This window comes from Rhinoraja longicauda, chromosome 13 (genome assembly GCF_053455715.1).
Source record: "Rhinoraja longicauda isolate Sanriku21f chromosome 13, sRhiLon1.1, whole genome shotgun sequence".
NCBI lineage: Eukaryota > Metazoa > Chordata > Chondrichthyes > Rajiformes > Arhynchobatidae > Rhinoraja > Rhinoraja longicauda.
This window is the reverse complement of record NC_135965.1, coordinates 2,483,819-2,511,771: the sequence shown is the minus strand read 5'-3', so window position 1 is coordinate 2,511,771 and position 27,953 is coordinate 2,483,819. Positions and strand designations below refer to the sequence as shown.

Sequence of the window (27,953 nt, the reverse complement as noted above, 5' to 3'; positions counted from 1 at the left end):
TGAAGTATGTTCTGCTGAGCCTGCGTGGTGTCAAGAAAATCTGAGCTGCTTAATATGATCAATGAGTGGCATGTAGACAGCATCATTTAATTTTTATCCTGTCATTACTCCCTGCATTCAATCTCTCTGTTTTTGAGATTCCATTATCCTTCTTTTGTACATTATTTTCCTTTTCTGGAGCTTAGATTCGGCAGGGCCTCTGCTCTCTGTTTTCACCATGCTGCACTGAGTCATCTTTAAGATGCAATTAGCAAAACTCCACATTTGCAGATTGATTTGAAAGCTACATTTTTTTTTAAACCATGCATTTTGTAAATTACCATGCTCTACCTATGATTACATCTGTCCACCATACAAATGATTCATGTCTATTAAATCTCATGCAAGTTATGTCCAACTCACTAGCAGTCACATAGCAATAGGTATGATAAAAAATCTTTGGCTTTTTGTCGTTTTCTTCCTATGCGACAGTGGAATAAAGTTCTTATATATGACTATAATTCAAAATAAAATATAGCTTTCAATTTCTGATGGTGATTCATTAAACTGAACTTAATATAACTTTGTTATTAATTGTCATTTTTATAGAACTGGCAAATACAGTGAATATTAACTTAGTTCTGGACAGAGACAGTTCAATTTCAGATTTGGCTAAAACAGTAGTGGCAGGAGTCTAATGGCATAATTTGTCATTAGCTTGGAATTGATATGAAGTTTCTCAATTAGTCAGTGAAATAATGAACAGCCAATGCACAAATTCATAAGATAAAGACTTCAATGCTGACATTTGTCTATCTTAAAATATAAAAAAATATTTCTGGTATGGAATTATTGGAGGCATTCTGATTATTTAATTGCAGTTGTAAAATATTTAGTATTCTTAAACACAGATTGGCTCGGTGTCAGTGGTGGCGCCATTAATGTTTTAGTTATGAAATTATGTTGTAACGATAAAAAGTCTGATGTGAAGAATCCCACTAACCTTTCGACAGTAGTCATATTTTCCAGTTCATCGGAATTCAGTGCAACAGTTCGATTTTTAATAAGTGGCTCCTTAATACACACTAGTAAAGTATTGCCTTCTTTAACTGCCAATTTCAGTTTCTCCTGAGAAAAGCAAGAAGCATTGCTTTAAAATAACATTTGACACCTTAAATTAGGAACATTTGCAATAAAAAGAATCAATATTTAGGGCGGTACGGTAGCGCAGCGGTAGAGTTGCTGCTTTACAGCGAATGCAGCGCCGGAGACTCAGGTTCAATCCTGACTACGGGTGCTGCACTGTAAGGAGTTTGTACGTTCTCCCCGTGACCTGCGTGGGTTTTCTCCGAGATCTTCGGTTTCCTCCCACACTCCAAAGACGTACAGGTATGTAGGTTAATTGGCTGGGTAAATGTAAAAATTGTCCCTAGTGGGTGTAGGATAGTGTTAATGTACGGGGATCACTGGGCGGCACGGATTTGGAGGGCCGAAAAGGCCTGTTTCCGGCTGTATATATATGATATGATATGATATGATTCAATACTCAATTTATTGTCACGTGTACCAATTAAGGTACAGTGAGATTTGAGTTACCAGGCAGCCATACTAAGTAAAAAAGCAACAAGACACACAGCCACATAAACAAAATCTAACATAAACATCCACCACAGCTGATTCCACATTCCTCACTGTGATGGAAGATAATAAAGTTCAATAAACTTCCTCTTTGTTCACCCGCAGTCGGGGCTGTTGAAAGATGTTACACATCACTTGAATGAATATACATTCTTTGCAAATTTTGTCATGTGAATAATGGAATGTAAATTGTGTGACACTGAACACAATAACACAATAACAAATTGTTACAAACCACTTTCTTTGGAATTATTGATTTTTAAAAATGTATACGCTGCCAGAGTTTGAAAAATATCCCCATATTTATTCACTTTCTGTACAGTTGCACAGAGATAACACATTTTTATGACTTTAGCACATGAGACATGCTTTCCTGTGTGACCTGTGATGTGAGACAAACATCTGCAAATGTAGCATTTAATTATGGAAATCAATAATTTGTGCCAAACCTTCAAAGAAAATGTAATCAGTCTTGCATGCACGGTTATCTCTGCGTGCATGACCTCTGTTTGGATGAGAATGAAACATGAGGATTACACTTGTCTGAGTATATATTTAGTTCCAGATCTTCACTTTGTTGAATTATCCTGAAATGGTCACTGGCAACCTTTAAACTGTCCCAGAGACACAGATTTCAGAACAGTGTAGGAAGGAATTGCAGATGCTGGTTTGCACTGAAGCTAGACACAAAGTACTGGAGTAACTCTGTGGGACAGGCAGCATCTCTGGATAGATGGAATGGGTGACATTTCGGGTCGCGACCCTGCTTCAGACTGAAACGTCACCCATTCCTTCAATCCAGAGATGCTGCCTGTTACTGAGTTACTCCAGTATTTTGTGTCTATCATTGCAGAACAGTGTTAGATTAGAAGTTTGCTTGCAGATCAAGGGCAGATTCCTAATTGTGGTCACCACAATTGGTAAAGGAACCCTATATCTAGACTAGGGGGATAAAGTCACTGGATTCTACTCTTCCAACAACTTCTGCTTAGTTAGTTGATTTTGGGAGTTGCAGGAATGAAGGACATAGAAGTACTCTCCAAAGCAGGATATCCTGATGACATGCGTTGCCTTGACCTGAATTTGGAACAATGGTAAGCACAGAAAAACATCACAAGACCGGAAGAATTAGATAACTGCTGGCATGTGAGTTACAGTAAGTCGCAGTGATCCTGCTTCTAAAAGAATGGAGCTAACTCTTGGATGGAAAGCAACGCCTTAAGGATTGGATGCAATAAAGTTAAAGCCAATCTATAAAGCCTGTGTGCTTAGCTATGATACTGAATTGATTTTGATTGGGATATTAACAAGTTTTACAAGCTAAGAATTTTTTGAGAAATGCTTTCCAATGACTTCAGGAAACCTTCAGGAAGCAAGCGGAAACCTTCAGGAAACCTTCAGGAAGCAGTTTGCATTGATGGCACCGAAGTAGAGATTGTTGAAAAATTCAAATTCCTCAGAGTAAATATCACCAACAACTTCTCCTGGACCACCCATATTGAAGCAATGAGAGCACACCAATGCCTCTACTTCCATGGAAGGCTTAGGAGGTTTGGCATGTCCCCATCAACTCTCACCAACGTATACAGATGCACCGTGGAATGTATTTTATCAGGATGCGTCACAGCTTGGTTTGGGAACAGCTCCATCCCAAGACCACATGAAATTGCAGAGAATTGTGGGCGCAGCCCAGACCATCACACAAACCAACCTCCCTTCCATTGACTCCATTTATACCTCACGCTGCCTCGGCAAGGCCAGCAGCATAATCAAGGACCAGTCGCACCCTGGCCACTCCCTCTTCTCCCCTCTCCCATCAGGTAAATGGTACAGAAGTGTGAAAAGGCACACCTCCAGATTCAGGGGCAGTTCCTTCCCAGCTGTTATCAGGCAATTGAACCATCCTACCACAACTAGAGAGCTGTCCTGAACCACTGTCAAGCTCATTGGAAACCCGTGCACTATTTTGATTGGACTTTACTGGCTTTATCTTACCCTAAATGTTATTCACTTTATTCCCTTTATTATGGATTTACACACTGTAAATGGCTCGATTGTAATCATGTATGGCCTATCCGCTGACTGGTTAGCACACAACAATTTTTTTCACAGTGCCTTGGTACACGTGACAATAAACTAAACACAAAGTCAAACTCAGGTTTGCCTATCAAACCATTATTGGCAACTGGATCTACATCAACAAGGGGCCGGAGTACAGGAACGAGATCAAGAACCTTGTGTCAGGAAACAACCTAGCACGTAAACCTCCCCCCTCGACTCCATCCAAGGACCCAAACAGTCTTTCCAGGTGAGGCAGAGGTTCACCTGCACCTCCTCCAACCTCATCTACTGTATCCGCTGTTCCAGGTGTCAACTTCTCTGTATCAGCGAAACCAAGCACAGGCTCGGTGAGTAACTCAGCAGGTCAGGCAGCATCTCGGGAGAGAAGGAATGGGTGACGTTTCGGGTCGAGACCCATCTTCAGACTGATGTCAGGGGAGGGGGGCGGGACAAAGATAGAATGTAGTCGAAGACAGGAAGACTAGTGGGAGAACTGGGAATGGGGAGGGGATAGAGAGGGAAAGCAGGGACTTTCTGAAGTTAGAGAAGTCAATGTTGATACTGATGAGGTGCTGTTCCTCCAATTTGCACTGGGCCTCACTCACTCTGAGAATGGAGGAGGCCCAGGACAGAAAGGTCAGATTTGGAATGGAAGGGGGAGGGGGAGTTTATGTGCTGGGCCACCGGGAGATCAGGGTGCTGCACCAATGCAGGAGAGGTTTGGGCCCAACAGGTCCACTTGGTCTAGTACATTAACAAAGATGTCTTTCTGCAATTATTTAGGGCCATGGTATGACCACACCTGGAGTATTGTGTAGAGTTTTGGTCGTTCTTAAAAATATATACTTGCCATAGAATGAAAGCAAGAAAGATTCACCAGACTTGTTTTTGGATTGGTGTGTTTGCAATAAACTGTATGTTGAGTGAGTAGAATAGGTACAGGTGCTCCTCACCTTACAATGGGGTTACGCTCCGATAAACCCATCGCAAACCGAAAATATGGTACGTGGAAATGCATTTAAATACACCTGTTTAACGTGGCCGTAAGTGAGCTGTGGGTGGCTGCCGTTGCCCGGCGTTTGCACCGTTGTAAAGTCAAAATATCGCAAGTCGAAGCATCTTTAGTCGGGGAGCACCTGTATATATTTTCCAGAGTTCAGAAGAAGGATAGCTAATCTAATTGAAACTTGCAAAATTGAACATTCAGCTTAACAGAGTGCAGGAAAAATAAACCTCTAACTGAGGAGTTTAGAAATGGGAGGTACATTCTCTCAAGAAGGAGTAAGCCAGTGAGAAGTGAGATGGGGACAGTAGATCTTGGCAATTCTCCACCCCAGACAGTTGTGAAGACTCGGTCTGTGAATTCCCTCAAAAATCTCCACACCTCCAGATTCATGGACAGTTTCTTCCCAGCTGTTATCAGGCAAATAAATCATCCTACCACAACTAGAGAGTAGTCCTGAACCATGTAGGAGGGAACTGCAGATGTTGGTTGACACCAAAGACACAAAATGCTGGAGTAACTCAACGGGTCTGAAGAAGGATCTCGACACGAAACGTTACCCATTCCTTCTATCCAGAGATGCTGCCTGTCCTGCTGAGCTACTCCAGCATTTTGTCTATCTTTAGCAGTGCTGAACTACTATCTAGCTTATTGGTGACCCTCAGACACTAGGTGTCCTTGTACATCAGTCACTGAAAGTAAGCATGCAGGTACAGCAGGCAGTGAAGAAAGCTAATGGCATGTTGGCCTTCATAGCAAGTAGATTTGAGTAGAGGAGAAAGGAGGTCCTACTATAGTTGTATAGTTGGTGAGACCACACCAGTTTTGGTCTCAAATTTGAGGAAGGACATTCATGCAATTGGGGGAGTGCAACATAGGTTCATCAGGTTAATTCCTGGGATGGCGAGACTGATGTATGATGAAAGAATGGATCGACTGGGCTTCTATTCGCTTTAATTTGAAGGATGAGAGGGGATCTAATAGAAACATATAAAATTCTTAAGGGATTGGACAGGCTAGATGCAGTAAAAATGTTCCTGATGCTGGGGGAGTCCAGAAATAGGGGTCACAGTTTAAGAATAGGCCATTTCGGACTGAGATGAGGAAAAACATTTTCACCCTGAGAGTTGTGAATCTGTGGGATTCTCTGCCCCAGAGGGCAGTGGAGGCCAATTCACTGGATGTTTTCAAGAGAGAGTTAAATATGGCTTAGGGCTAATGGAATCAAGGGATATGGGGATAAAGCAGGAATGGGGTACTGAATTTAGATGATCAGCCATGATCATATTGAATGGCAGTGCTGGCTCGAGGGGCCGAATGGCCTACTCCTGCACTTGTTTTCTATGTTTCTATGCTTCGATGGTACAGGTGATAATAAACTAAACTGAACTGAACTAATCGATAGATTTCCCGACAAGAGAATCAGGGGAATCTGGGGATAACATAGGAGGTCGGAGCTGAGGTGGATGATCAGTCGTGATGTTAATGAATCACAAAGCAGTCAATAAGAGGCAGGTGGGCTGATCCTAATTCTCCTGCTCTCATGCTCCTGGGAGGGTTGTAAAGCTGCAGGAGTTTGTAAGGATAGGAGCATGAGAAAGGTGAGACAATCTAAATTTAGTTACTAAAACGCTCGTTTGTTTGTTTGTTTGTTCCTGTAGTTCTGAACTACAGCCAAAGCAGTACACGATAGCGTGACAATGTTAGGCCCATCTTACTCACCGTCATCCCTTTGGTGCTAATGGAAGACGTTTCATTGAAATGGTGTTGTATTTTTAAAGTTATTCATGTTTTAAAGTTTAAATCTATCTCCTAGGGAGGGATGGGGAAGGAGGGAGAATAAGGGGGGGTTGAGGGGGATGGAGTGGGGGGCGGGAAGGGGAGGGGGAGGGGGTGAGAGGGGAGGAGAGGGTGCTGCACCAATGCAGGAGAGGTTTGGGTCCAACGGGTCCACCTGGTCTAGTAACATTTAAAACGGTGGCACAGCGGTAGAGTTGCTGCCTCACAGCGCCAGAAACCTAGGCTCAGTCCTGACTACGGATGCTGTCTGTAGGGAGTTTTATGCGTTCTCCCTGTGACTGCGTGGGTTTTCTCCAGGTGTGCCGGTTTCCTCCCACATTCCAAAAACATACAGGTTTGAAGGTTAATTGGCTTTGGTAAAATTTGTAAATGTTCCCCAGTGTGTAGGATGGTGTTAGTGTACGGGGATCGCTGGTCAGCGCAGACTCAGTGGGCCGAAGGGCCTGTTTCCACGTGATATCTCTAAACCAGACAGTCACTAAGTCAAAGGGAGACACAAAATGCTGGAGTAACTCACCCATTCCTTCTCTCGAGATGCTGCCTGAGTGCCTGAGTACTGCTGAGTTACTCCAGCATTTTGTGTCTACGTTCTAATTTAACCAGCATCTGCAGTTTTTTTCCTAGTAACGGACTGTTCCAGATGCTACGATCAGGCAAACGCCTCCGCTGTCACGCTGTGAAAACGGAGAGGATGAGACGGAGCTTCTTCCCACAGGCCATCAGGACTGTCAACTTTTATAACCCCAGAGTCTAAATTTTTGTCGACACTAATAGTAACTTATTAACTTTATTTATATGCTGTAACTGTAATTCTTTTTGCGCACAACCCGCAGGCATTGCCACTTTCATTTCACTGCACATCGTGTATGTGTATGTGACAAATAAATTTGACTTGACTTGACTTGACTTGACTTGACTAGTCACTGTAAGTCAGCAAGCTCAGGCTGAATGCATGAGCGAACATAGAATGGATAAAGGAATGGTTACCATAGTTATGGAAGTAAGGAGGAAGGCATAAACTCCTAGTAGAGTATTGGAACTGTTGAGTTGTACGTTACTAATTAATGAAAGATTCAGGCAGGGGATGAGTCAAGGCTGCTGCTCCTGAACTGTGCAAACAGGAATTAGCATGAACAACGTCAACACAATACAGATACTACTTCACGGTGACAAACAGCACAATAACAAACGTGTGGAGTAAGGGCGTCTAGTTTAGTTTTAATTTAGAGATACAGTGTGACAATGCCCAATTCATTTTTGAAATTATTTTAAATATATAATTTGCACTTAATATCAGAAGGCATTTTCTGATATTATTTGCCTTCTGATATTATTTGCAAATTATATATTTTAAATAATTTTGGTAGCTTGGTAGCTTGTTTTTGGTAGCTTGGTTGCTTGGGTACCCAATGGTATGGATGTTGAATTCTCCAATGTTGGGGACGAGCTGTCTGTCCGTGGGCGTGGGGAAGAGAGTGGAAGTTTTGTTGCCTCCATCACAGTGAGGGGGTGTTTGGAGTCACTGTGATGGACGTTTGTGTTGGGGTCATGTGTCTTGTGTTCTTTTTTTTGTGTGACTGCTATGTAATTTCGTTCGGTACCTCGGTACCGAATGACAAATAAAGCTCTGTATTCTGTATAAATCCCGCCAATCTCTCCCCACCCTACCCATCCCCCTGCTTTCCGCCCCCCCCCACTCGCACCTACTTCTCCTCTCCTCCCCCACTTCTCTTCCTCTGGTGCCACTATTCGCATCTCTCCAATCCCTTTCTCTTACACATTGTGGTTTAAATCTCTGGCCTTTGCTCCAACCTTCTGCTTATCAATCCCCCGCCCCCCTTGCCTGTGCCTATCACTTGCTCCGCTTTGTCCTGCCTCTCCTCTCTCAGCTGTCTCCCCCATCCCCACGATCATTCTGAAGAAGGGTCCCGACCTGAAATGTCACCTATCCATGTTCTCCAGAGGTGCTGCCTGAGCCATTGAGTTACTCCAGCACTTTTTTTTTTTTTAGATTTAGAGATACAGCGCAGAAACAGGCCCTTCGGCCCACCGGGTCCGTGCTGCCCAACGATCCCCGCACACTAACACTATCCTACACACACTAGGGACGATTTTTACATTTGCCCAGCCAATTAACCTACATACCTGTACGTCTTTGGAGTGTGGGAGGAAACTGAAGATCTCGGAGAAAACCCACGCAGGTCACGGGGAGAACGTACAAACTCCGTACAGACGGCGCCCGTAGTCAGGATCGAACCTGTGTCTCCGGCGCTGCATTCGCTGTAAGGCAGCAACTCTACCGCTGCGCCACCGTGCCGCCCATACTTCTTTGTAAACCAGCATCTGCTACCCCTTGTTGCTACATTTTACCCCTGTCCCTGCCCAGATGTTGTTTGTGTGGACAGCATGCTATCATTTACTGCCCAGGCCCAAGCACTTCAGAAGGTAGTTCAGAGCAAACCACCAGGCTGTGGGTCTGGAATTACATTTCGCCTCATCTGATGAAAACTTAGATCCCCAAATGATCTTTAGTTGACATAATGTGTAAGAAGGAACTGCAGGTGCTGGTTTACACTGAAGATAGACACAAAATGCTGGAGTAACTCAGTGGGACCGGGCAGCATCTCTGGAGAGAAGGAATGGGTGATGTTTCTTCCTTCTCTCCAGAGATGCTGCCTGTCCCGTTGAGTTACTCCAGCATTTTGGGTCTATCTTAGTTGACATGATATTTCAAGCCAATTAACCAAAACCATCAGTCTGAAGAAGACCCGAAACGTCACCCATTCCTTCTCTCCCGAGATGCTGCCCGACCTGCTGAGTTACTCCAGCATTTTGTGAATTAACCAAAACCATAATCATTTGATTGAGGTAACAACTCTATTCAGATTGTCATCTGGCATCCTTCAAAGACATCGCTGCCAGTCCCCCAAGCTGCACCATGATACATAGAAGGCACCACAATATTCATTCTGAAGAAGGGTCTCGACACGTCACCCATTCCTTCTACTGCAGCATTTTGTGTGTACCTAGGATTTAAACCAGCATCTGCAGTTCTATCCCACCACAATATCACCTACCTTGAGATCAGTGTGCTTTTCTGTGTGAGTGGCGAGGAGCATTTTTGTGCACTGGATGTCGTTTGGTAATTCGGTCTCTGCAAGTTCAGTGCCAAATGACTGCAGCAGCTGGGCTGTTACCTTCACTGTCATTGCAAAATTTTCAATGGCCTGAAGGGAAATATTTGAGATTTAGTAAAATCATAAACCTAGACATAAACATAGAACATCGAAGAGTACAGCACAGGAACAGGCACATGTCTGTGCCGAACATGTTGCCTGGTAAAACTGATCTCATCTGCCTGTACATGATCCACATTGAGGTTTATAAATGACTGTTAGTGACTGCACACTACCAGACTGTACACTCTCTGCAAAAACCCCAGCATTTCGAAATGACTGCTGCTCCTGTCTTAACTTGTACCAAGTCCTACCCACCCATCAGCCATTGCCTGCTTGCCTACAGTGGTCAGTTACACCTTAATTCTCTGACTCTCCGCTACCATCTATAATCTTGGTCAAGCTTCACTTCTTGATTAATATGGGTGTCAGAGGTTATGGGGAGAGGGCAGGAAAAAGGAGTTAGGAGGGAGAGAAAGATCAGCCATTATTGAATGGCGCTGTAGACTTGATGGGCTAATTCTACTCCTATGACCTTTATTCCCTGCACTTCCAAGTGCCTATCTAAATGCCTCCCAAACGCCACTGTCATATCTGCCTGCACTCACCTGGCAATGCATTCCAGGCTCCCACCACTCTGTGCAAAAGTCATCTCCATTAAACTTTCCCCTGATACCCATGTCCTCCTGTGTTGGGCATTTCCACCCTTGAAAAACAGGTTCATACTGTCTACTCTATCTATGCCTCTCATATACATCTATCAAGTCTATACCCTTGTCCCCTGATATTCCAGAGAAATATCCTCCAGAACAAGGGGCCACAGTTTAAGAATAAGGGGTAGGCCATTTAGAACGGAGATGAGGAAGAACCTTTTCAGTCAGAGAGTGGTGAAGGTGTGGAATTCTCTGCCTCAGAAGGCAGTGGAGGCGAGTTCGTTGGATGCTTTCAAGAGAGAGCTGGATAGACCTCTTAAGGATAGCGGAGTGAGGGGGTATGGGGAGAAGGCAGGAACGGAGTACTGATTGAGAGTGATCAGCCATGATCGCATTGAATGGCGGTGTTGGCTCGAATGGCTGAATGGCCTACTCCTGCACCTATTGTCTATTGTCTATTGTCTATTGAAAACCATCAAAACCTATCCACCCTCTCCCTGTGGCTGAAACCCTCCAATCCAGGCATCTGGTAAAATTCCTCTACACCCACTACAAAGCCATCTCATCTTCCCTGTAAGGGCTCGATCAGAACTGCGCGCATTACCTCAATTGTGGCCTAACATTCCTATGGAGCTGCATCATGACCTCCTGACTCATATACAATGCCCTTTGCAATGAAGGCAAGTACACCACACCCCTTCTTCACCACCCTACCTACTCATGCTGCCATCTGCAGTGAGCTATCAACCAGGACTCCAAGATCCCTCTGCACATCAATGCTGTTGAGGGTTTTGTCATTAACTGTATACTCTCCCTCACAATCAACCTCCCGAAGTGCAACACCTCACACTTGCCTGAGTTAAACTCCATCTACCATGTCTCTGCCCATTTCTGCAGCTGATCTCTACCGCATTGTATCTTCTGACAGCCTTCCTCGCTGCCTGCAACTTCTCCAATTTTGTTGTTGTCAGCAAACTTGCTCACCAACTCATCTGTACACAAAACCCTCGTCATAACAGACCATATGGGCCGTTATTGCCATAACAGACCAAGTGTGGCCATTATTGCCGATTGTCTGTTATGCCCGAGTAAGGAATTATCATTGTATGGAGTCATAGAGTGATACAGTGTGGAAACAAGCCCTTTGGCCCAACTTGCCCACACGGGCCAACAATGTCCCAGCTACCCTAGTCCCACCTGTCTGCGCTTGGTCCATATCCCTCCAAACCTGTCCTATCCATGTACCTGTCCAACTGTTTCCTAAACGATGGGATAGTCCCAGCCTCAACTACCTCCTCTGGCAGCTCGTTCCATACACCCACCACCCTTTGTGTGAACAAGTTACCCCTCAGATTCCTATCAAATCTTTTCCCCTTCACCTTGAACCTATGTCCTCTGGTCCTCCATTCCCCTACTCTGGGCCAGAGACTCTGTGTATCTACCTGATCTATTCATCTCATGATTTTTTATACCTCTATAAGATCACCCCTCGTCCTCCTGCGCTCCAAAGAATAGTCCCAGCCTACCCAACCTCTCCCTATAGCTCACACCCTCTAATCCTGGCAACATCCTCATAAATCGACATTGAACAGAAACAGGCCCTTCAACCTACAATGTTTGCGCCAAACATGATACCAAGTTAAATTGATCTCTGTCTGCAAATGCATATATATATATATATATATATATATACACATTTTCCTCCACATATATATATACACGATAAGCCAAAACATTATGACCACCTGCCTAATATGCTGTTGGTCCTCCGTGTGTAGCCCCATACACAGCAGGGTGCGATGCACTGTGTATTGTGACACATTCCCCCCCGTGACCACCATTAACATTTTCTGTGACTTGTGCCACAGTCGACCTTCTGTCGGTTCGGACCAGACGGGATAGCCTTCGTTGCCCTCGCGCATCGATGAGCCTTGGGCGCCCAACACCCTGTCGCCGGTTTGTGGTTTGTCCCTCCTTGGACCACTGTCGGTAGGTACTCACCACTGCTGACCGGGAGCATCCCACAAGCCTTGCCGTTTCAGAGATGCTATGACCCAGTCATCTGGCCATAACAATTTGGCCCTTGTCAAAGTTGCTCAGGTCTTTATTCCTGCCCATTTCTCCTGCATCCAACACATCAACTTCAAGAACTGACTGTTCACTTGCTGCCTAATATATCCCACCCCTTGACGGGTGCCATTGTAACAAGATAATCAATGTTATTCACTTCGCCTGTCAGTGGTCATAATGTTTTGGCTGATCGGTGTATAAATATCATTGTTACTATATATTTAAAGCCTCTTTGTAATTTTCTATAACATCTCCCAGGAAATGCAATTTGGCATGAAATTAATAGGATTATTGGTGTATGATATTATTTATGGTTAAGTTCAGGTAAGGAGTAAGTACAGTCAAATCTAAATATTCAGAAAATTCTGCTGAAGTACTGCAGTTTCACAAGAATGGCACCTTGATCCCTTTTTTGAGCAATTTGCTACATTAGCCTAGTATTTGCACATTCGCCTTGCAGAGAATTAAGTCCAGTGGCCTTGCAATGCAAAGTATGTTAAACTCAGACCAATCAAATGTTCTGGCATTGAAAATTAGCTGGTAACGTTGGTGAATCTTAATTTTCCATATGTGTGTGGTGAATTTGCAGAAAACTACAATTTACAGTTAATTTGACTTGTTATAGTGACTTGTTAAAAACAACTGAAAGTGTTACGAACTCTAATCTTCGGCCAGCTGTTGCCATATTTCTTAATGATCTGTTGTTTCTACCTATGCTGCTTGGCACATTAGGGGTGTCAATTAGAAAATATATGTCATGTACCCAACTGGCAAAATATATCATTAGTACAGATTAAAAAATCCATTTGGAATTTGTTTTCATTAATGTACTGGTGAGAATATTCTCAGGTACTAACATGAAACAGCTGATAGGGAGCAGGTTTTGTGGTTTATGCTTCGCCTGCCAAATTGGTTAGGATGAAATATGTGGTATCCTGAGCATGGCATTTCTGCTGGTGCTGCTTAAACCAGTGGTACCAAAACCAAAAGACAGAGGACGTCAGGAATCCAAGTACTCAATTGCAAGTTGAAGACTGTAATGTGATCACCCTTCCTTACCTGGAATATGGAACGAGCTATCAGAGGAGGTACAATAACAACATTTGAATTGAATTGAATTGAATTGAATTGAATAAATTTTATTAGCCAAGTATGTCCACATACAAGGAAGTAACAACACCCTTGGACAGATACATTGATAGGAAAGGTTTAGAGGGATATTGACCAACTGTGGGCAAAGGGGCTCAGATGGTCCATTTTGTTCAGCGTGGATGGAATGTTTCTGTGCTGTGTGACTCTGACTATATATTAGGAAGCCCATCAACACCTCTATTTGTTTAGGAGATTGCGGAGATTGGGTATATCACCAAATACTCTCTTGAACTTCCACAGGTGTACAGTAGAGAGCACATTGACTGGTTGCATCATGGCCTGGTTCGGCAACTCGAACGCCCAGGAATGAGGAAGACTGCAAAAAGTTGTGAACACTGCCCAGTCCATCACGGGTACTGACCTCCCCACCATCGAAGGGATCTACAGGAGTCACTGTCTCAAAAAGGCAGCCAGCATCATCAGAGACCCACACCACCCTGGCCACGCTTTCATTTCACTCCCACCATCAGGAAGAAGGTCCAGGAGCCTGAAAACTGTAACATCCAGGTTCAGGGGCAGCTTCTTCCCAACAACCATCAAGCTGTGAAACACTACAACCTCCAAATTGGGCTCTAAACTATATATAGACAGGGGCATTATTTTTGACTTTACACTATTATTGTTTATTTATTTATCTGCTTTTAAGATATACATACTGATTTTTTTTGTTGGTTATTATGGGTGTTCCAGAGTACTATGTTTACATATCTGTTGTGCTGCTGCATGTATGAATTTCATTGTTCCGGTTTGGGACATACGACAATGAAACACTCTTCACTCTTGGACTTTGTTCACAAAATTGCTACTGGCAATTTAATGCCTCAAATTTGAAAATCAATGCCATAGATATCTAAAAAGTGGACTGAAAGGTTATGAGAATAAAGTTATTGCACTCACAGTTCGATGGTGAATCCACTGGTTGTGGCAGTATTCCAGGGTGCCTCCTAATTCTTTTGTCAACTGACTTTTTTCGATGTAGTTATACAAGTCCGTTATGGAGTTTAACATAATTATCTGGAACAGATGCAACAAATAGTTTTTTGAGCTGACAAAACCTATTTATCGAAAGCCAGGATATCATTGCAATGCTTAGTCAAAGGAACTGTCAAAACTCACAATTGGATTTGGTACAAATATAATAATGAATTATAAACTGAACTAGATATAATAGACCAGCAGATCCACTTTGGGAATATATAGGAAATCACAAACATTTCTCCGCATATATGAATGATAAAATATACAAGATACACATGGACAGAAGTCACTTCTTACTTGATTTATTATTAATTTTTCCAAATATTACAGCGAGTCCATGTGTATAATATGGGTCAGTCGTGTCCTTAGGTTACATGAGTTTAGTTTAGAGATACTGCGCGGGAACAGGCCCTTCGGCCCACCGAGTTCGCGCCAACCAGCGTTCCCCGCACACTAACACTATCCTACACACACTGGGGACAAGTTTACATTGATAACAAGCCAATCAACCTACAAACCTGCACGTCTTTAGAGTGTGGGAGGAAATCGAAGATCTCGGAGAAAACCCAATCCCATGGGGAAAACCCATGGAGAGAACGTACAAAAACTCCATACAGAAAAGCACCCATAGTCGGGATCAAACCCGTGCCTCTGGCGCTGTGAGGCAACAACTCTACCGCTGCACCACCATGCTGTCCATGAAGTCACAGTAAATGTAGATAATCCTTGGGTAGCTTAACATTCTATATGTTCTTCCTTTGATGTTCATGTCAGATTATCCTGTCCAGAGGCTGCAGTTAGCTCAAACCATAATGAACAAAGATCTAATAGTATCAGTCTAAGATATGTTTTAAATACTATATTTTATTTCTGACATTTTACATGACGAGAAAAAAGGCAAATACGGTTCGGAAAAACTGTTGAAATATTTTGAGAAATAATATTTTCTGTGTGTTTCCACAGTTGGACATGTGATTTACAATTTTGCAAAAAACGCAAAGGAATTTGAGCCTCAATTGAATTAGAGTCAGAGTTCCATTTCTGAAGTATATTGTTCACCATATAATTCTGAGGAGGAAGTTGTAACTGTTGGAGTTTGAAGCCATAGCCATTTGATTTTCTGATGAACTTGTGATGGGCTTCTGGCAAGAATGACATTCATTGCCCGTCCTACTTATTCTGGAAAGATGGTGGTGCTTCCTTTCTTGAATTGCTGACAAGATATACGGTAAGATAAGATTCTCAACAATGCAGCGAATTGTGGAAGCAGCCCAGACCATCACACAAACCAACCTCCCTTCCATTGACTCCATTTGTACCTCACGCTGCCTCGGCAAGGCCAGCAGCATAATCAAGGACCAGTCACACCCTCTTCTCCCCTCTCCCATCGGGCAAAATGTAAAGAAGTGTGGAAACGCACACCTCCAGATTCAGGGACAGTTTCTTCCCAGCTGTTGTCAGGCAAATGAATCATCCTACCACAACCAGAGATCAGTGCAGAACTACTATCTACATCATTGGTGACCCTCGGACTATCCTTGATCAGACTTTGCTGGCTTTATCTTGCACTAAACGTTATTCCCTTATTATGTATCTGTACAGTAAGATGACAAGATTGTAAACATGTGTTGTCTTTCTGCTGACTGGTTAGCACGCAACAAAAGCTTTTCACTGTACCTCAGTACACGTGACAACTGAAACTGAAACTGAAACTGCTGTTAGTTGTAAGGTTCCAGGATATGATTGAGATGCCATAAAAGGATGGCATGGTATATCCAAGCCAGGCTGGTACGTGAGAGATGGTAGTGGGCCCTTGTTGCCCTTTGCAGGTTCTTTCCTGTATTCCTCTTTGTAAAATATAGTTTATGGTTTGCAGAAGAAGCCTACAGAGTTGGTGCAACAAGCTCTACAGATATGACAGTGGAATTATGATGCATTGATGGTACCTGAGATGTTTGGGATTGTGAATGAAGTGTTGATCAGTAAGTACAGCAGAAACAAGGAACTGCAGATGGTGTTTGATGAATAAAAGGACACAAAGTGCTGGAGTAACTTAGCACTTCAGGCAGCATCTCTGGAGAACTTGGATAGGTAATGTTTCAGGATGAGACCCTTCTTCAGAAACTTCTTAAGTACAGTATCTGGAACTGCTGGGGAGATGATAGAACATAGAAAAACACCGCTGAACGGTATGCCGACCAACTCTTGTCTGCCTGCATAAAATCCATGTCCCCCCATTCCCTGCATATCCGCATTCCTATGCAAAAGGCTCTTGCATACCACTTTCATATCTGCCTCACCCACCACTCCTGGCAGCTTGTTCCAATCACACTCTGTGTAACAATATGTGCACTACACACCTCCTTTAATCTCTGGTGGTATAGAGTGTCAACAATCTCCAGTTTAGAAGGTGATTGTCTCTTTGCATTTCATTCTTACCAACATCTGTGGAGTCATTTAAGTTCCTTGGAACTATCATCTCCAGGGACCTTAAATGGGGGGCCACCATCGACTCCACAGTCAAAAAGGCCCAACAGAGGATGTACTTCCTGCGGCAACTGAGGAAACACAATCTGCCACAGGCAATGATGGCCCAATTCTATACTGCTATCATTGAGTCCGTCCTCACCTTCTCCATCATGGTTTGGTTTGGCTCAGCCACCATGCACGACATCCGGAGGCTGCAACAGATCGTTCGATCAGCTGAGAAGGTTGTTGCTGGGACATGTTGGCCGGTGTGGGCAAGTTGGGCTGAGGGGCCTGCTTCCATGCTCTATGACTCCATGAGTAACTCAGCAGAACAGGCAGCATCTCTGGGTAGAAGATGCTCTATCCTGATAGATGCTCTATCCCCCCTCCTCTCCAGAGATGCTGCCTCTCCCTCAGTGTAAACTAGCATGTGCAGTTCCTTCCTGCATTGTATATGACTTTATGACTCTAGATTCATAGAATACTGGATGTAAGCAAATGAAGAATATATCTGAACCATCAAAAAAAACAATGAACATGTTTAGATTTATTAAAATAATAGCCATTTCATAATTGGGATGGTGGTGCAGTGGTAGAGTTACTGCCTCACAGCGAATGCAGCGCCGGAGATCTGGGTTCGATCCCGACTACGGGAGTTTGTACGTTCTCCCCGTGACCTGCGTGAGTTTTCTCCGAGATCTTCGGTTTCCTCCCACAATCCAAAGACGTACAGGTTTGTAGGTTAATTGGCGTGGTAAATGTAAAAATTGTCCCTGGTGGGTGTAGGATAGTGTTAATGTGCGGGGATCGCTGGTCGGCGCGGACCCGGTGGGCCGAAGGGCCTGTTTCCTCGCTGTATCTCTAAACTAAATTAAAGTGCCGTGGGCAGGATTTTGCACATGGGTATATTTCAGGCAATACACTTATGTTAAATTAGAAATGAATAAAAACTATTATATTGAAATGGACTAAATAGGTACAGAGGCATAATTTCATTTATAGTCAGAATTCTAGTTAGTTTGACGTTGAAAAATTGCACTGCAATCAATGGTATTAGTTCAAAATAATTGAGGATGCATCAGTATTGTGATGATATCAGACACTAGAACCTCCTGCCAAAAACAATGATTTCTATATGTAATCCAATAAATACATTTCCAAGACATGAATTTTCACGTCAGTAATCTGATCAATTATAAAAGACACATTGAAGGCAACAATACCTCTTTCCTTTTTTGCTGTAGAATTTAATGAACAGATTTGTGCCATTTGTACACTTGGTCAGGTGCAAAAGATTATAAGTGCAGGAAGGAACTGCAGATGCTGGTCCAAACCAAAGATAGACATAAAAAGCTGGAGTGACTCAGTGGGTCAGGCAGCATCTCTGGAGAAAAGGAATACGTGACATTTTGAGTCCCGACCCGAAACTTCACCGTTTCCTTTTCTCCAGAAATGCTGTCTATCCTGCTGAGTTACTCCAGCTTTTTGTGCAAAAGATTATATATGCGCTTGGTATTGCAGTGGGCAGGAATGAACTGCATATGCTAAAAGTAAAGTACGATCACTTGATGATATCATCTAAAATGCGAGAATTATTCCTCTCCAATAAATTTATGTCATCTTAATTGTAGAAAGCAGATACAAGTTAATGTAATCCACATGGCCCTTTGTTTTGTGCACAGTTTGTTGTGTTCATAAGGCCCAAAGTGACTGATAGAAAGCAATAGAAAAAAATATGTATTTTGGTGGTGGGAAATATTCCAATTGATATTCCGACTAATATTCCAATTGATATTCATAAGAGATCTTTCCTGAAATCAGCAGTAAACTGTCTTGTATGTCTGGAATGCTAAGAGTATCTAAACTGTTTTTGTGTCAAAACTGTAACTGACTAAACTGTTCAGAATACTAACCAGATTCCATGTGCAAGGTGATGAAACCCTCGAAAACTACATCCCAGAGTGGAATTGTACTTTTGATGCAAGCAAACATCAGAAATAGATTAGTGCTGTCATTCTGTATATACGGAGACAAGCAGTCCAACATGGGTTGAAACATAGACATAGAAACATAGAAAATAGGTGCAGGAGGAGGCCATTTGGCCCTTCGAGCCAGCACCACCATTCATTGTGATCATGGCTGATCATCCACAATCAGTAACCCGTGCCTGCCTTCTCCCCATATCCCTTGATTCCGCTTGCCTCTAGAGCTCTATCTAACTCTCTTTTAAATTCATCCAGTGAATTGGCCTCCACTGCCTTCTGTGGCAGAGAATTCCACAAATTTACAACTCTCTGGGTGGAAAAGGTTTTTCTCACCTCAGTTTTAAATGGCCTCCCCTTTATTCTTAGACTGTGGCCCCTGGTTCTGGACTCCCCCAACATTGGGAACATTTTTCCTGCATCTAGCTTGTCCAGTCCTTTTGTAATTTTATAATTTTCTATAAGATCCTCTCTCATCCTTCTAAACTCCAGTGAATTGGTTGTGCAGGAAGGTGTTTAAGTGCATCCTATTGCAGGCTCACCATCAGCCTGACTGAACCATCAACAGACAGTGAGGAATACAGTGAGGAACAGCTCGAGTGCGAAGTGCCAATAGTTAGATGTCAACTGTTCTGTATTGCCCGGAGCAATGACAACGGATTAAGTAATTAGACAGTCATTTACTAATTGACTTTGAACACGGTACATCAGCCTAACTTACAGAAAATGGCTGCAGCCTTTCAAACTGTGGCTCTTCAAGTCCCACACAAGTCCCGCATCGCCGTCCTCTGATTGGATGGTGTTTCCAATCTTCCGCACATAAGGTCATAGGTGATACGAGCAGAATTAGGCCATTCGGCCCATCAAGTCTACTCCCCCATTCAATCATGGCTGATCGATCCCTCCTAACCCCATTCTCTTGCCTTCTCCCCATAACCCCTGACACCCGAACGAATCAATAATCTATCTATCTCGGCCTTAAAAAGATCCATTGACGGCCTCCACAGCCTTCTGTCAAAGAATTCCATAGAGTTGTGAATCTGTGGAATTCTATGCCTCAGAAGGCAGTGGAGGCCAATTCTCTGAATGCATTCAAGAGAGAGCTGGATAGAGCTCTTAAGGATAGCGGAGTCAGGGGGTATGGGGAGAAGGCAGGAATGGGGTACTGATTGAAAATGATCAGCCATGATCACATTGAATGGCAGTGCTGGCTCGAAGGGCTGAATGGCCTCCTCCTGCACCTATTGTCTATTGTCTATTGTCTATTCACCACCCTCTGACTAAAGAAATTCCTTCTCATCTCCTTCCTAAAGGAACGTCCTTTAATTCTGAGGCTATGACCTCTGGTCCTAGACTCTCCCACTAGTGGAAACATCCTCTCCACATCCACTCTATCTATGCCTTTCACTATTCTGTACATTTCAATGAGGTCCCCCCTCATTCTTCTAAACTCCAGCGAGTGCCGTCAAATGCTCATCGTATGTAAACCCACTCATTCCTGCGATCATTCTTATAAACCTCTTTTGTGAAGCCAGCACATCCATCCTCAGATATGGTGCCCGGAATTGCTCACAATATTCCAAATGCGGCCTGACCAGCACCTTATAGAGCCTCAGCATCACATCCCTGTTTTTGTATTCTAGCCCTCATGAAATAAACGCTAGCATTGCGTTTGCCTTCTGTACTACCAATTCGACTTGCAGATTAACTCTTTGGGAATCATAATGTTCCAGGCCGGCAGAGATGCCGTGCTGATGTGCTTGCGTTATCCGTTCAGGAAGGTCCATTAACCTGAAAATGTTATAATACACACAGGCTAAATATGTAGATCTATCAATTCCAAAACAATCGCTTTTGCAAGCCTGCTGCTCCACATTCAGTCATCATTCACAGTAGTCAATTGAGTCAATCGTTTGAGAAAGAAGCTGAGCCTAATATCAAAACAAAATCTTTAAGATTTTGAAAGCAGTTTCAGGGGAAAATGCCAAGCAGTCGAGTCATAGCCCTTTCATGAGTTTCTATACCTTCACCTGATATTAATCAACCACTCACTTAACATCAAAAAGATGAATGAATGAATGAGTAAGTTTATTGGCCAAGTATGTGCATATACAAGGAATGTGCCTTGGTGCTCCACTCACAAATGACAACACAAACATACAGTTAACAATTAAGAATAAAGCGTAAACACATCAAAACAATAAGGATACAACATTACGGTCTAAACATGTGGGTGAAAATAAACCAGAGCAAAAAAGAGACTACAGACTTTGGTTATTGAGTAGAACTACCACTCATAGAAACATAGAAAATAGGTGTAGGAGGAGGCCATTCGGCCCTTCGGCCCTTCGAGCCAGCACCGCCATTCATTGTGATCATGGCTGATCGTCCCCAATCAGTAACCCGTGCCTGCCTTCTCCCCATATCCCTTGATTCCACTAGCCCCGAGAGCTCTAACTAACTCTCTCTTAAATCCATCCAGTGATTTGGCCTCCACTGCCTTCTGTGGCAGAGAATTCCACAAATTCACAACTCTCTGGGTGAATGGCCTCCCCTTTATTCTAAGACTGTGGCCCCTGGTTCTGGACCCCCAACATTGGGAACATTTTTCCTGCATCTACTCGTGGATAAAAGTGACTGAAGAAGGCGGCCTCAGCTGTCTAATCATTATAAATTCAAATCTTATGGAATCTTTTGTTATTATAATGACCATTGGTGTCCTCAGTACTGATCATACAACAAACATAAAAAACGGAAAGTATAGCTAGATAACAAAATGTGCCTTTCCGGGAAACTTAGATAAGAGCAAAAGGGAAACAGACAAGAGACAGTTGAGTTTTTTAGCTTAGAGATACAGCGCGGAAACAGGCCCTTTAGGCCCACCGGGTCCGCGCCGACCAGCGATCCACACACACTTGGTATTACACATAGGACAATTTTTACATTTACCAAGCCAATTAACCTACAAACCTGTACGTCTTTGGAGTGTGGGAGGAAACCGAAAGTCTAGGAGAAAACCCATGCAGGTCATGGGGAGAACGTACAAACTCCGTACAGACGGCACCCGTAGTTGGGATGGAACCCGGGTCTGCGGCGCTGCATTCGCTGTAAGGCAGCAACTCCACCACTGTGCCACCGTGCCACCCCAAGCTTAGATGACGTAGAGTGGCAAGTGGTTCATGTGAAGCATCATCACAGATACAGATATGGTGGCGCAGCGCTACTGCCTCACAGCGCCAGAGCCCCGGGTTCCATCCTGACTACGGGTGCTGTCTGTACGGAGTTTGTACGTTCCCCCCGTGACCTGCGTGGATTTTCTCTGAGGTCTTCGGTTTCCTCCCACACTCCAAAGACGTGCAGGTTTGTAGGTTAATTGGCTTGGTAAATGTAAACATTGTCCGTGGCGTGTGTAGGATAGTGTCGGTGTGTGGGGATCGCTGGTCGGCGCGGACTCGGTGGGCCGAAGGGGCCTGTTTCCGCGCTGTATCTCTGAACTAAAGCATGGTGGCCGAGGTATGTGTTGTGCATTCTTTTTGATGGTTCTATGCAACACCTTTGACTGTCATTAGAATCAAACTGCTGACTTTATAAGAATGCAACATAAAAGCAATGCTTACCGGTACCTTCATTTTAAAGTCATCTCGTTGAAGCCTGATGCCAATATCAGCGATGGTCCGCTGGATGAACCGTGAAGGTCGCAGCACAAACACAAGCTGCAGGTTCCCTGGAAATGCCCCCTAGAGGAATAAGAGACAGACAATGAGATCACAGCCATCATATCCTTATGAATGGCAAACGTCAAAGTGCAGGTGTAGGCCGGCATTTAACGATGATATCAACAAAACTAGGTCCATTTAGTTTAGAGATACAGCGCGGAAACAGGCCCTTTCGGCCCACTGGGTCCGCGCCGACCAGCGATCCCCGTGCATTAACACTATCCTACACCCACTAGGGACAAATTTTACATTTACCAAGCCAATTAACCTACAAACCTGTACGTCTTTGGAATGTGGGAGGAAACCGAAGATCTCGAAGAAAATGCACGTGGTCACGGGGAGAACATACAAACTCAGTACAGACGGCACCCGTAGTTGGGATGGAACCCGGGTCTCTGGCGCTGCATTCGCTGTAAGGCAGCAACTCTACCTCTGCGCCACTGTGCCGCACTTTGAATGCTAGAACTCCACATATCTTCAATGCAAGTCTCAATGCTAAAAAAGGTTGGTTCCTGAGTTCACTGTCAGCACAAATTCTCACAAGAGAAGGGATTCTTTCTGGCAAAATAAATACATGAACAGACCGTTGTGGGAATGGTGTCTGTTATTGCCGATTGTCCACAATGACCAAGTAAGGTGTTATCATTGTGTGTAGTTGATGGTTAATGCACAAAGGACACAAAATGCTGGAGTAACTCAGTGGGTCAGGTAGCCTCTCTGGAGAAAATGGATGGGTGACGTTTTGAGTCAGGACTTGAGGTTAGAGAAATCCCTGCATTCAAGTAATCCCTGTACTCCCTCTCTCTCCATCCCTCCCCCACCCAAGTCACACCAGCTTTACATTCTCACCTTGTAGACAGCTAACAATGGTCTGTTTCCTTTCTCATTGTCTGAAGAAGGGGGGGTTAGAAAGGAGCTGAGGGGCAACTAGAATCCATTTACCACTGAAACCCTCACCCATGCCTCACAATTTTAACCAATGCTGTGCACAACCTGTCTTGCCCAACATCCCAGCTTTTGCTAACCTCCAAGTGGCACAATTGTGTGGCCGAATGGTGGTGGTGATGTGTCTAGGTGGTTGCATGGTAGCACTGCAGTGTGCTAGTGGTTATGTTAGTGCTTGTGTTAGTACTTGTGTTAGTGCTTGTGCTAGTGCTTGTGTTAGTACTTGTGCTAGTGCTTGTGTTAGTGCTTGTGTTAGTACTTGTGTTAGTACTTGTGTTAGTGCTTGTGTTAGTACTTGTGCTAGTGCTTGTGTTCGTACTTGAGTTAGTGGTTGAGTTGAGTGCATGTGTTAGTGGTTGAGTTGAGTGCTTGTGTTAGTGCTTGTGCTAGTGCTTGTGTTAGTGCTTGTGTCAGTGCTTGTGTCAGTGCTTGCGTCAGTGCTTGCGTCAGTGCTTGCGTCAGTGCTTGCGTCAGTTCTTGCGTCAGTGCTTGCGTCAGTGCTTGCGTCAGTGCTTGCGTCAGTGCTTGCGTCAGTGCTTGCGTCAGTGCTTGTGTTAGTGCTTGTGTTAGTGGTTGAGTTAGTGCTTGTGTTAGTACTTGTGTTAGTGGTTGTGTTTGTGCTTGTGTTGGTGGTTGTGTTAGTGCTTGTGCTAGTGCTCGTGTTTGTGCTTGTGCTAGTGCTTGTACTTGTGTTAGTGCTTGTGCTAGTGCTTGTACTTGTGTTAGTGCTTGTGCTAGTGCTTGTGTTAGTGCTTGTGCTAGTGCTTGTACTTGTGTTAGTGCTTGTGCTAGTGCTTGTGTTAGTGCTTGTGCTAGTGCTTGTGCTCATGTTTGTGCTTGTGCTAGTGTTTGTACTTGTGTTAGTGCTTGTGTTTGTGCTTGTGTTGGTGGTTGTGTTAGTGCTTGTGCTAGTGGTTGTGTTAGTGCTTGTGCTAGTGCTTGTACTTGTGTTAGTGTTTGTGCTCGTGTTTGTGCTCGTGTTTGTGCTCGTGCTTGTGTTAGTGCTTGTGTTAGTGCTTGTGTTAGTGCTTGTGTTAGTGCTTATGTTCGTACTTGTGTTAGTGGTTGTGTTAGTGGTTGTGTTAGTACTTGTGCTAGTGCGTGTGTTAGTGGTTGTGTTAGTACTTGTGCTAGTGCTTGTACTTGTGTTAGTGGTTGAGTTAGTACTTGTGTTAGTGCTTGTGTTAGTGCTTGCACTAGTGTTTGTGCTCGTGTTTGTGCTCGTGCTTGTCAGTGCTGCCGACCCTCGCTGTCAGCTCACCACTGGCTATCAGCAATGTGTTTGTGAGCCGAGTGTGCAAGTCTCTCTCTACCGGTACAGCAAGCCTCCTGCAGCGCCTCCTCGTGGCGGCACACGGACACTGAGCACCTTGCGGACTCAGGCTGGACTACAGAGGCCTCGCAGGTGGTCAGGGCCCCGGACATGCCCCAGACACACAGGCCCACTGGGTGCAGGGTTGCCAACCGTCCCTTATTAGCCGGAACATCCCGTATTTTGGGCTAAATTAGTTTGTCCTTGCCCCGTATTAGTAGGGTTGCCAACTTCCTCACTCCCAAATAAGGGACAAAGGGTGACGTCTCCGCCCCGCGCCCTACGTGACCTCACCCAGCCAGCGGCCACGTGCTCCCGCTCCACCAATGGCGGCCGCCCTGGCCGGGGGGAAGGTGAAGTTCCACTAGACACCATCGCAACACGACAAGAATATGGGGGACAGTAATAATTAGTCTCTGCGGTCATATGCCTGGGTTTTTTCCGAAATCTTCAGTTTCCTCCCACACTCCAAAGACGTGCAGGTTTGTAGGTTAATTGGCTTGGGTTTGTATACTTGGTATAAGTGTAAATTGTCCCTAGTGTGTGTAGGATTGGGTTAATGTGCGGGGATCGCTGGTCGGTGCAGACTCAGTGAGCCGAAGGGCCAGTTTTTGCTGTATCTCTAAACTAGACTAAAGCACCTTCATAAAGTCATATGAGGAAAGATTGGAAAGACTGGGCTTGCATTCAATGGAATTTAGAAGGATGAGAGGGGATCTTATAGAAATGTATAAAATTATAAAAGAACTGGACAAGCTAGGTGCAGGAAAAATGTTGGGGGAGTCCAGAACCAGGGGCCACAGTCAGAGGCCATCTTGTACGGCCAGCTGGCAACTGGCTCCTGGCAAAGGGCACGGGCTGCTCTCCGCTTCAAAGATGCCTGTAAGCGGGATGTGAAGGCCAGTGGCATCAACACTGACAACTGGGAGCTCCGGCAGAGGATCGCTCCACGTGGCGGAAGAAAGTCCAGGAAGGCATTAGGAGGGTGGATGCGGGCAGCAAGTAGCGTGATGCAGAGAGCAGGGGCGGCAGCAAGAAGGCGAGCTTCTACTTTGCGCGGTGGCGCAGCGGTAGAGTTGCTGCCTTACAGCGAATGCAGCGCCGGAAACCCGGGTTCGATCCCGACTTCGGGTGCTGTCTGTACGGAGTTTGTACGTTCTCCCCGTGACCTGCGTGGGTTTCATCCGAGATCTTCGGTTTCCTCCCACACTCCAAAGACGGACAGGTTTGTAGGTTAATTGGCTTGGTAAATGTAAAAATTGTCCCTAGTGGGTGTGGGATAGTGTTAGTGTGCGGGGATCGCTGGTCGGCGCGGACCCGGTGGGCCGAAAGGGCCTGTTTCCGCACTGTATCTCTAAACTAAACCCCAATGGCTTCCTTTATCTGTTCCCATTGCGGCAAAGACTGACACTGGAGAATTGGGCTGGTCAGCCACTGAAGACGTTGCCAATGTCTGCAAAGACCCTGGAGACCTCAGTCTTTCCAGACTGAGAACTGCCAGTGAATTGATGGCTCCATCAAAGGTTTGCTGCCTTTAAATTAAATTAAATTAAAACTTATTATCATCATGTTTAAGTTCCTCCGTGACCGAGCTATTTCTATCTTTTCAGCATCAATTAAATCTCTTTCAATCCTGTCCCAGAATACTCCCACACCCTCTCCCAGGTTTTTATTTCCTTACAGTCTGGCTTCTTTACCTTCACACCTCCAGCATCTACGTTTCCAACTGCATAGAACCCGACCCTTAAACCTTCCCATTGTGCCAGACTTTAGTCCTTTGACCTTCCTTACAACCTGACACTGTGAGCAAGCTGAGGTTATTACACAAAAAGCTGGAGTAACTCAGTGGGACAGACAGCACCTCTGGAGAAAAGGAGTAGGTGACGTTTCAGGACGAGTCCTTTACAATCTGAAGAAGGGTCTTGACCCAAAATGTTACCTATAATAGTCTGAAGGGTCTCGAATCGAAACGTCACCTATTCCTTTTCTCCAGAGATGCTGTCTGTCCCACTCCAGCTTTTTAGTTTAGTTTAGAGATACAACGCGGAATCAGGCCCTTTCCTATATCCTCTAGGGACAATTTCTACATTTACCAAGCCAATTAACCTACGTCTTTGGAGTGTGGGAGGAAACCGAAGATCTCGGAGAAAACCACGCAGGTCACGGGGAGAACGTACAAACTCCGTACAGACGGCACCCGTAGTCGGGATGGAACCCGGGTCTCCGGTGCTGCATTCGCTGTAAGGCAGCAACTCTACCGCTGCGCCACCGTGCCGCCCTTTTTGTGTCTATCTTCGGTTTAAAGCATCACCTGCAGTTCCTTCCTACACTGTGAGCAAGCTTCTTGTACTCCTTACTAGTGACTCCATCCATCGTTTCCATATTCTTCCATGAATAATTTTTAAACATTTCTTCATTTTTTTAAAAGGTGGTCTAAGTACTTTTTGTTTGAGAAATGCAATTCGTTATTCTCAATAAATGTTTTCCGTGCTTTGTCGGCCCATCAGGCGAAGTCTGTACAGCACTAACCTTTGCAGCACTAAATTTCTCTGCTGCTTGCTATGCTGCTTTGAATGTGTTTAGTTGAGGAAGAGCTTAGGATGGTCATGAGAAAGAAGCAAACAGTAGACTGGCACAGAGAAGGAAAAGTGGAATAGGAAGTATGTCTCCCTCTCCCCTGACTCTCAGTCTGAAGAAGGGTCTCAACCCCGAAAAGTCACCCATTCCATCTCACCAGAGATGCTGCCTGTCCCGCTGAGTTACTCCACCATTTTGTGTCTATCTTCGATGTAAACCAGCATCTGCAGTTCCTTCCTACACAGAAACATGTAGACACACTCTGGCCACATTTTAACCTAAACATCCTTACAGGAAATGTGCAAGACAGCTTAATTCCTGTTATCTTTCATCATTTCCAAAAGTGTTAATCAGCTACGATTATGATAAACGTTGGTATAATTTATGAAATATTTAACAATTAACGCTAATAATATTATGAATAGGAAGAATAATTAAGTTT

The 27,953-nt window shown here is 44.3% G+C and overlaps 1 protein-coding gene across 4 annotated transcripts in view; it reads right to left on the bottom strand.

Annotated features, from left to right (window-relative positions):
* The window catches only part of mcf2l2 (MCF.2 cell line derived transforming sequence-like 2), a 327,596-nt gene that overhangs the window by 171,140 nt on the left and 128,503 nt on the right, over positions 1 to 27,953 (bottom strand). For all 4 annotated transcript variants that reach the window (XM_078410194.1, XM_078410198.1, XM_078410195.1 and 1 more), the window contains exons 5-8: positions 22,579 to 22,698; positions 14,430 to 14,546; positions 9,559 to 9,708; positions 983 to 1,107 (exon numbers count right to left, since the gene is read on the bottom strand). In XM_078410194.1, the coding sequence (XP_078266320.1) occupies positions 983 to 1,107; positions 9,559 to 9,708; positions 14,430 to 14,546; positions 22,579 to 22,698 (512 nt within the window). The remainder of the gene's footprint in view (positions 1 to 982; positions 1,108 to 9,558; positions 9,709 to 14,429; positions 14,547 to 22,578; positions 22,699 to 27,953) is intronic.